General features: G+C 40.3%; 1 protein-coding gene across 1 annotated transcript in view; it reads right to left on the reverse strand.

Moving 5' to 3' along the window:
* ARHGAP28 (Rho GTPase activating protein 28) overlaps positions 1–9,876 on the reverse strand; it is a 205,399-nt gene extending 195,523 nt beyond the window's left edge. The window contains exon 1 of the mRNA XM_045187954.3: positions 9,452–9,876. Within this exon, the coding sequence (XP_045043889.2) occupies positions 9,452–9,627 (176 nt within the window). The 5' untranslated portion in view covers positions 9,628–9,876. The remainder of the gene's footprint in view (positions 1–9,451) is intronic.
* Between the last annotated feature and the right edge of the window lie 845 nt (positions 9,877–10,721).

Raw genomic sequence — 10,721 nt, forward strand, 5'->3', positions numbered from 1 at the left:
TCGCTCTTCATGTTTCCCAGTTAGAAAGCCAGTTTTCCCCTCACCCATGATGACTGGCCATTGGCCTGGCTGCTCCTGAAACACCCTGGGCCACGTTGTGGGTCACAGTTCCCTGGTAATGGGAGCTGGTGGCCAGGGGTCAGCAGAAGGTATTCAGAGCCTGGCTCACAGGCTGGGTGTTCCTTCTCCCACTCTCAGCAAGACACTTCCATACTCTGCTTCCCAGTTGTATCAGAGAGATTGCTCCTTGTAGTCCTCACTCTTGACTGGTTTGTCATGATGCTTAGTTCCTATTAATAACACACTCTGAACAATTTGGCTGGTTAAGAATAGAGAAGATTTCTGAAAACATGGCAGTTAGCAGAGAAGCCCAGACCACTCTGTTTATATGTAACTAAAATAACTGTCCAACCTCTGTAGTTCTGGTGTGCTAAGAACTAGAGTTTATTAAAATGAATACCTTAAAATATAAACACAAGTGTCCAGAGCCTAGAGGCCATTCGGATTCTGACTTCTCCAGAAGATTCAAGTCCAGACTAAGACGGGCCCTGGATTTGTTTTCTAAAAAGAAAGCCTTGAAGCCAAATCTAGGTTCAGCATGATCCCCGGCTCCGAGGTTACTGATGGATAAGGACTATGCCCAGGTTTAGGGGAGACTAGGGTGGCTCATGGGTCTGGATTGCCACAGCCTGTCTTATCTCATCCTAAATTTTTGACCAAGATTTGGAACAGAAGTGATCTTCACAAAGGTGTGGTCCCGGACCTGGCTTGGTCCCTCGGTTGGTTTCAAATCAGACAAAGTGAAATCTTGACTTGAATATTGGGAGACAAAAAAATAAACCCCCATTCACTCTTATGGAGTGTTTTCTCAACTTACATTAAGAATTATGTTATAAATCATATTGCAAGGCATAAAGTGAAAAATACATTTTTAACCACAGAAATCTATCTTAGTAGCTAAAGAAAGCAATGGATAAAACTAAAATGAAGAATTCTAAGAGCTAATTTCTAAGAACATGAACCTAAGGATTAAAGATTAAAAACTGACTTCTGGGGAAAAAAAAAAAAAAGCTATAGGAAGATTTCCTGCTTAATTTCTTCGTCAAGTTGAATGACTTCTCTAGCACATTCTGTTTATTTTAAAATATTCTTACCTAAACAAAAACTATTTTTTATTTTGCATAAAAGGCAAAAATAGTTTTTAAATTTAAGAAACCTTGTTTTTGCACTAGTTTCAAGTGAGAAAATTTTTCAAGTTATGTATATTCATATTTAACCTACTCCATGCTTATTCCTTTAAAACCAAGTAGAAATTATTGCAAATGGAAAGACTAAATCAAAACTAAGGATCTGTAGTACCTACAATGTGGAGGTTGCTACAGCTGGTTGCTATGGGAGATACATTAACACTGTCCCTACTCAATAAACCTACAACCAAATTCAGGCAGAAGGAACGTTAAATACATAATATGTTAAATAACCTTTCAAAATTTAAGTAACAGGTTTAAAAAGCACCAGTTTTGGAAGCACTGGGTGGGAACGTGGGCTCTACCATTAGCCCACTGTGTGATCACGGGCTACTTCTCTGTGCCTCAGTTTCCTCCTGTCACAGGACTGTTGTAAGGAATCAGTGAAATAATACATGTCAAGCTCAGGAAGCTGCGGATAAAACTAGGCCTTTCTTTTAAAGCGCTGACACCACAGGACGGACAGTGCAGGATTACTCAACAAGCCACGTCGTTAGGCCAGGTGAGAACTCTTCCCGCAACTGCTCTGAAGGAAGTCTTTGGAAGTTCAGTCCTTATTCTTATCCTTCGACTATGTTTATTCTCTTTCGTTTTGCTTTTCACCTCCCGCCACTTAAATACGGGTTTAGTCCCAAGCACTGTGCGTTCACTTTGTCACTGTGTGAATTTTCCAGTACCGGAGTGAAGGTGCGGAAAAGTGGGAAGGAAACAGATCAAATGTCATATTACTAGTTAAATGTCATTTCAGTACATTTAACATTTTTTTAAACACCTGTCAGATTACTGATCTGTAAAAATAAAATCCTTCGAAGGCTCTTTGTAGAAAAGTAAATGCACTGACCAGTGTTTTCTAAATTGATTTTCATAAATAAATACTGTACAGGAAATTCCAAAGGAATTATCTTCCCTAAGTTATACATTACAGATGTATAATTTATAAAGATTTATCTCGTGGACATAAAAGAGCATCAGTACCACAGCTTAGAATTACTAAAACAGTACAAATAAATCTCAAGTGTTTACTATTTAAAAACGACTACATACTACGCCGTCTTTTGTACCCCGTTTCTCTTTCCTGCCCTGCGTACTGGGTGCCCCTGAGTGGTGGTCATCTCATCAGCTAAGGGATCAGAGATGGAATGAGTAGCTTGAACTAGTTTTTAACAGTAACATACGACAGTTCAGGTGGTTCTCCAAGTGACACAGCATATGTTCTCCCACCTTTCGAGTTACTTGACACTTACTGCCTATCAAATGGGTAGTTTTAGCAATAATACTCATTTTTAAAAGAGTGATTTAACACATTTGATACTCAGAGAATGTGTCATAAGCCCCAGATGTTTAAGAAGATGAATACATAGTAAAACAATCTATTGGTTTTGTTAGTTCCCAGTTTAGAGAATAAAGCAGCTTTATTATTCTGCTTTGATGCACATCTCCTAGTAATCGCACAGAAGTGGACACACGAAACTTCATGTGATGACGGCGATACATCACACAAAACTCACTGACTCAAGTAACCAGAGCACATCGAGAAACTGAAAACAAGCAAACCAAAAAACTCTCAAAGAAACCAAAATAAATGCTATCAAAATCTTCTGTTAGATTATACATTTTAGCCCTTTGAACAAATTTTCTTTACACAGTTCTGACAAGCTTGATTATCTAATTAAAAATGAATTACAAAGCATGTTAAAAATAACCATATTAGAAAGAACAGAGTACCGCCGAAGGCTTTCAGGGCTGCCTGAAAAAAGGGGGGAAATAAAAAACAACAATAAATAATATTTAAATTACATGAGAAATAGAACAATATAAGCTATTTACTATTAAGACAAGCAAACATAACACATCAATAGGCGCCTTACTACAGTATCATAAATTATACTGTCTTAATAAGAATCATTAAGAAAAGATTTGTTTCTGTACTATTTAAGGATGTGTCTAACTTTTCATCCAAAGAGGCTTAAAAGCAAAACAAAGACTATTGCTTAAATGGATAAACCATTGCCAAAATGTTCTTCCAAGAAACATTTTTTCCGTCCTTTGCTTTGCTACATAACATTTGACTTTTATTGTTTGATGGAATTGATATCTAGAGACCACAGATTGAGGGGAAAAAAGAACTGAAATTACTTTAGAAATGAAATAGTTTGGTTTAAGGATGGAATGAGAAAAAAATTGATTATATACAAATTAGAGTGTTTGCTCTCATTATAATACATTTGCAAATGTTCAAGTAACATCTTAAGAACACTGGAAGGGAAAAATGTTTTCCATCAGGTAGAAACATAGTTCTAAGAAAATAAAAGACTCAGTAATAGTCTCCAGCAAAGCAAGATTTAACAACTATCTTTTTTAATGCAGAATTTAAGTTAACAACATTCTGATTATTTTTTTCTTATTCCTATGATAAAATTTTACTTCCAAAAAAATCATGTAATTTTAAAATCAGAGAATTTATTTTTATAGATTCATGAACTCTAACCACAGAGAAAATATAAACCATTTTATTGTACTTAGTGGCAAAACCATGAAAAAATAGACGGTTACATGACTATTGATGCCTTTTTATATTTGGTGGACTTTTTAAAGGTGCACAGTACCTCTCCCATGACGTATATACCAGGTCTGTTCAGAAAGAGTCCGATCATTGATATGTAAAGAGAACGGTTTGCACAACATCAGTATAACCTGGCAGGCAAGGAGAGCGAACTGGAATGCGCATGCAGGAACAATGATGACTTCACTGTACTAGTCAGTGGGGCGGTAGATGTCACTGTACTATGTGGCCTTCAAAATGACTAAATGAGTAGAGCAAAAAATATGCATCAAATTTTGTGTTAAGCTTGAACATTCCTCCATGGAAACTATTTGGATGATTCAGAAGGCCGCAGCTATGGCAACTGATGATTGGCAGCTTCATCACAACAAAGCATCTGCTCATGCATTATGTCTCATGCAGAGTTTTTTGGCAAAACTTCAAATCTCCCAGGTGACTCAGCCCCCCTACAGCCCAGGTTTGGCACCCTGCAACTTCTGGCTTTTCCTAAAACTGAAATCACCTTCAAAAGAGAAGACCATCGATGAGATTCAGGAAAACATGATGGGGCAGCTGATGGCAATTGGAAGACCTGTGTGAGGTCCCAAGATGCCTACTTTGGAGGGGACTGAGGCATCATTGTCCCATATACAATGTTTCTTATATCTTGTATCTTCCTCAACAAATGTCTCTGTTTTTCATATTACATGGCTGGATACCTTCTGGACAGACCTCACATATTGCACGGGGTGAAATAGTTTTACAGTAAGGAAACCTGCCAGACGCCACCTTCACCAGGTGATCAGAGCTAACGTCAACATCAGTGAGACGGAACTGTATCACATTCCTGCAGTGTGATGCACTGAGAAGGGCCTGAAATCATTTTGCAGAATTCTCACCCAAAGTGTATAACTTTAATTCAATCATGATATCAGACCAATCCAAATTGAGAGACTTCCTTCAAAACAACCAATCAGTACTCCAAAAGTGCCAAGGTCAGGAGACAGGGTCAGACTGTCAGACTGGAGGAGATTTGGGAGGCATGAGTGAATCCAACGTGGGATCCAAAATTTAATTCTATAACAGAAAAATTCAAATTCCAGTGGAAAAACTGGTGAAACCAGGATAAAGTCTGTAGTTTAATTAATAGTATGGTACCAGTGTTAACTTTTCAGGTTTTTAAAAATATTTTATTTATTTTTTAGAGAGAGCGGGAGGAAGGAAGAAAGAGAGGGAGAGAAACATGGATGTGTGAAAGAAACATCCATCAGCTGCCTCCCACATGCTCCCAACTGGGGACCTGGCCCACAACCCAGGCATGTGCCCTGACTGGGAACTGAAGCGTCGACCTTTTGGTTTGTAGGCTGGCGCTCATCCCACTGAGCCACACCAGCCAGGGCTAACTTTTCAGTTTTGATAATGGAACTGTGGTTATGCAAAATACTAATATTGGGGGAAGCTGAAAGAAACTTATGTAGAACTCACTATACTACTTTTGCAAGTTTTCCATTAAGTCTAATATTATATCAAAACAAAAGTGAAGAAAACGTTGTCATCTTTATCTATATGAAAGTGAGTCTAAAACACCCTAAATTTTCTAAGTTTTTGTGGATACAGGAAGGATTAATGATCGGGGAGAACTGAGCAGGTTAAAAATGGGCAAAGCAACCAGCCCAATGTTCAGCCAAATGACACGATCAAAGGAAGTGTGCCAGATGTTTTCCACTAGCTCTACATATGGGAGCACCTCCACTCAGCAGGGGCCCCTGTAAAGAGAAACCAGAGACACAAACTCTGATTTCAACCACGGCATAAAGAACGACCTGTAAGTATCTTACTCTCTCTCAAGATTTCTATTTCCCTTATTATTCCTGAATCCTCTAGAAGAAGTATAACGAGTATGCACCAGACTTTGGTGTGCTTGTGTATATGTCCGTAAGCTCACACAAATATCTATTAATTAAGTTCAGTCCAGGAAAGTACCAATGAATATGTCATTAAACTTAGTCTTTTCTACAAAGTAGTTATTCTTCTCCACTCATCATTATTTCCATTTTAATATAATCTTTCTCATTATAGTTATGATACTATTAGGAAACAATATCCCCTTGACAAAAGTTTTAACATTGGTGTAGAATTAGAATTCCTAGGATACCCTTGGTTGGCTTCTATATTTGTTTTTGAGGAAGAGTTGTTTCTTTTCTTCTTCTATTTTTGTCCTCTCTCAGGAAGTTTATGGTATAAAGAGATAAACATAAGAAATACTCATGGCCACTTAACACTATATCTTTACTGAAAAATGTCACCTATATTATTTCTATATAACTTAGAAAATCTTTGAAACCATAAGATATCCCCAGCTTTATCCCAGCCACTTTTCATGTTGTAAGTGAAGTTATTTTATATATATGTCAACATTTTCCCTATGGATTCTGAATTAGGGTGTAGAAGCTTAGCTTCTATAAAAATCACATGATTCTAAAGACAGTTCCAACCATTTGTTTTAACAGAACTGAGAATCTATAATCCTTCATTCTAATTTTCCTTTACAGGATAAAATGTAAAGGATAGAACATTTGTGGAAAAAGAAATTTCTTCTCTTCCCAACAAATATTTAGTACTCTCGAGTCTATTTCCTGCACGAGTAAGTTTTGGGGATTGGTACCAAGACTGTTTCACTCTTCTCCTTATATCAACAACTGTGGTTAAAATTAATAACAGTAATAATACAGCTAACAACGGTCAGATGCTTCCCTGGTGTCAGACACTGTTCTGAGCAACTGAAGCCTGCTGCCTAACGCCACGTGGTGTGTGGGGTCTGGCAGCCTAACCCCGAGCCTGAGTAACTGGAAAGTACACTTCACACTGGCTACTTACTTTAATAAAATAAAATGGGCAGGCCCCAAAAGAAATCACAATGGACACCCAGCTTTAGTGATGAAGATTACCAGGGAGAAGTACGCAACTGAGCAGCCATTACTCAGCTTCAGCCAGGGCTGGCAGGCAGCCGCACAGGCCTAAGTGGCTGCATCCTTTGAATTTCTTTCCTTCCTTCCTTCCCACCCCCCTTCCTTCCCTCCTTCCTTCCCTCCCTCCCTCCCTTCCTTTTTTTCTTGGAAGCCAGCAGTCCAGATTTATATCTGAAGCCTCTTGATTTTGAAATGGTGCTGTGTAGTTCAATCTTTTCAGACCAATAGGATTTTATAAAAAACCTGTTGGTCTGAAAGTGAAGAGCCATATTCTCATGGCAGGGACTATGTCTCATTCCTCTGTGTATGCCTAATGCCTGATAAGCTGTTGGCACATAGTAGGTGCAAAAAGGCTGTCTTCTGCTGTTAAAAACCCTGTCATTTTATCTTGGCCATTTTATAACTTTGGTAGGTATTCATTAATTTATCCCACAACTATTTATTGAACTACTACAATGTGTCAGGCGGTGCTCTAGGCACTTAGAATACAGCAGTGAAGAGAAGAGAATAGTGAAGAGAGCGACAGTGAGAGAGAGAGCGAAAGGAGACAGATAATATTTTAGTGAAAAGAAGTAGGCCAAAAAGTATCAAAAGCACACTCAGATGGAGTGGAAAATTGGAAAATAAGGACATGGTTTGCTTTGAAGTGAAGCCATGCTACTCAGAGCTAGAGAAAGATACTTAGAAAGTTAGACACAATAGTCTATGCTTCCTAATGCCATATTGGTTACTACACCACAAGTATGTCATGCATACGTAAGCAATTTAAAGGAAAGGGTATTCTTGAAAAAGAGAGTGCTTTCTTCATAAATAGAACAATATGATCTTGCTCCTTGGCTTGAAAGGAAGTATTGATTAGTAGCTAGTGAGTCAAAGGTTAATAACTGGGGCTTGATTATTTCTGTTATCAGACTCATGATGGATGGTGTCCTCTGGCTCCATGAAATACAGAAACCTCTTTTTGATTGCTGTTAGCGGGAACCAAGGAATCAAGCTGTTCTTCAGTCATTTAGTTGCAGGGGCAGTGGTCATCTATGTCCTGCATCAGAGGGTGAGTGGTACAAAGGTCCCTATAGAGAGGGTACAGGGCAATCGCCACAAATGCAAACCTGGAGCAACATAAATCTAAGTGGCACCTTGGATGGTAAAACGCTAGCTAGCTATGACACACAGCTCTTGGGCTCTCATGTATTATCATTCCACAAGACCACATGCTGAGTTAATGGAACTTCTCCAGTTTGCTTTGGAAACGGATACAGTTTCAGATGGCCCAAATGGCACAATCTGGCTATTGCTCCTAGACAGCTGCTGGGAGTTACAGACAGGAGAGCGATGGCAGGGTCATCTAGAAAGACACCAACCTGGCCCCTTGCTTCTTATCTAATTACTTATATCTAGTTCCTCATAATCTGAGTCATTATAGTGAATGGTCAATGATTATATTTAGAAGACACCCTAAAGACAAATGCAAATTTGTACGTTCAAGCTGTCTTTAAAATAATGTGCACAGACCCTAAAGCTGGAAGAAAAATGTTATTTTCTCATTGTCTTTACATAAAAATTAGATTTTACTCGACTTGCTCTTTTTGGAAGAAACAACATTTTCTTTGTTAGCCAAGTCCCAAACAGGTCTCAAGCCAACGCACCGTGTTCTTCTCATGTGTACTAGCCAAGAGTATTCCTTGAAATAAAAGTCACAATCTGTTGAAAGCCTCACACGTCAATTAAATTAGAAAACAAATCATCATTATCACATGACTAAAAAGTATGAGAAAAAACAAATGATTGAAAAATAAGTGTGCAAAAAGCACACCACTCAAACTCCCCACTTGTAAAGAACACCATTCATCAATGGATCCACAGCAGCCAAATAGCCATGTTTAAACAAATAAAACTTCCCCTAAATATGTGTCAGATATCAAACCATCTGAGCAGTGTGCCATTTCTGTCTACCCACGGAAACTTCCTAAGAGTCTACCGTTTTTGATTTAGTGAGTGAAGTCTCATTGGCTTTAATCTTGCATCAAATAGAAAATGGTAAAATAATTTAACACAGATTCCTGATTTATTACATCTAAAATGCACATAACGACCCAAAGGAAATAAGTTATAATTGCATATAAAGAACAGACTCAACATTAGCAATAATAAAATGATACCAATGTATTTATACTATTGAAAGAGTGTTTTTTTAACCTATAGATAAAATTGTTTCTAAAAGTCTACTGAGATTTACTTTTTGGAGAATATAGTACGTTTTAGCTAGGGGGCATGGAGTTAAGTAAAGAAGCTCTGGATAGTATTCGAGGATTTAGAATAATGTATTTTAATTTTTTCTCTTTCTGCTTGTTTCATTTTAAGTGATTTTCTTTTTAAGTTCTCCAATACCTCAAAGGGTTCATCTGGCAGAAATGAGGCATATGCCCACTATCACCAAGTTGGATTAAGAATACAACTCCGCTGCTAATAACCTCTGCTAAACAAGGACTGGAGCCTTTGCGCGTGAGACTTGGGGCACTTCCCACTTCCAATCAAAGGCAACACAAAGAACAGCAGGCTCACTCATCCAGTCCCCCAAAACTTGAAACAACAATCAAGTGATGGTGGTGGCACGCCCTGGCAGAAAACCCAGCTGTAAGATGAAACCCCCAAGCCCAGGAAACCCCTGCTCCTTCCGGAGCGGCTCTCGGTACCTGCTGCCCGGGTGGCTGGCGGCGGCCCCGGGCGCGCCGCGCGGCTCGGAACTGGGCGGCTGCGAGCGAGCGTACGAGTGGTAGGCGGTCAGCACCACGCCGCCCGAGTCCTCCACTTCCATCGTCAGCCGCGCATGTCTCGGCGCCCGCCCGAGAACAAAGGCGGGGACCAGCATGGACCAGCACCGGGACCCCGTCCTCGGGGAGGCTGGGCCCGTCGGGTTCCCAGGGGCTTCCTCCGGGCTGTCAGGGAAAGCCGGCCCCGCCCGCGCGCAGCCCTATTAACATAGATTGAAAAACACGCCCAGGAGCCCCGCAGGGGGTGGGGGCGAGGAGCGTTCTGGATCGCGGGGTAGGATCCCAGTTTCCAGGAAACTAGAAACCGGCCTTGATCCTTCGGGGCTCGAACTAGCTGCTCTAGTAAAGTTTTTCTTGCTTTGTTTCTTTTCCTTTTCCTTTAATCACCCCGCCCCCTCCAAATACACACACACTTCCCACCGGAGGCTTATCCGACAGTTCAGAACATTTCCTGCCTGGTAGCGGGGAGTGGGAGAAAGGAGCCGTGCGTTGGGAGCCCTGGCTGAGAAGGACAGGGGCCAGGTCTACACCGTGGTCTGGGGAAGAAAGGAAGCAAATGTGACACTCTCACTTAAAGCATCCACATCAAAAATTGAAGAACCGGATTACGTTTCTGTGTACTTAGTCAAGTTACAATAAACCTGATTTCCCTTCTGGCAGGTAATTCCCTCTTACAGCAAGCAGCACACGCCCCTCCCTCACCCTCAGTGCCACAACCAGCAGACTCTGACCTCTCCCCCACATCCCTCTCCTCCTCCCACTCCTAATCAAAGTAACAGAACTGCTTTCAGCTGCTCTGAAAATTAAACTTAATTATTATGGGCTGGATGCCTGTTAAGACTACAGGTCTTCATGGGTGTGGGAGGGGCGACGGAGGAGGCTAGAAAGAAGCCTACAGAAACTCTTTCACACCCTGGCTAGGTGTGTTACCTGCTGCCCTTACACTCCCCTGGGAGCTAGAGAGTGGAAAGGGAAGTTAGTTTACCCCTTACTGAGGGATGGTGGCCTAAATTATGCTACTTAACTTCTGCATCTGTGAAAGGGGGAAATAATATTCTTTTCATGAGATTAAAATCACCAATGACTTGCTAAGTTCTCAAGAAATGCGGTTCTCTCTACTACTTCCTTTACAATCAAGGGGGACATTTGTTTTCACTGCCGTTTCAGAGGCTGGGAAAGCAAAACATTTTTC

The sequence above is a fragment of the Desmodus rotundus genome, chromosome 10, assembly GCF_022682495.2.
Source record: "Desmodus rotundus isolate HL8 chromosome 10, HLdesRot8A.1, whole genome shotgun sequence".
In the NCBI taxonomy this organism is placed as follows: domain Eukaryota; kingdom Metazoa; phylum Chordata; class Mammalia; order Chiroptera; family Phyllostomidae; genus Desmodus; species Desmodus rotundus.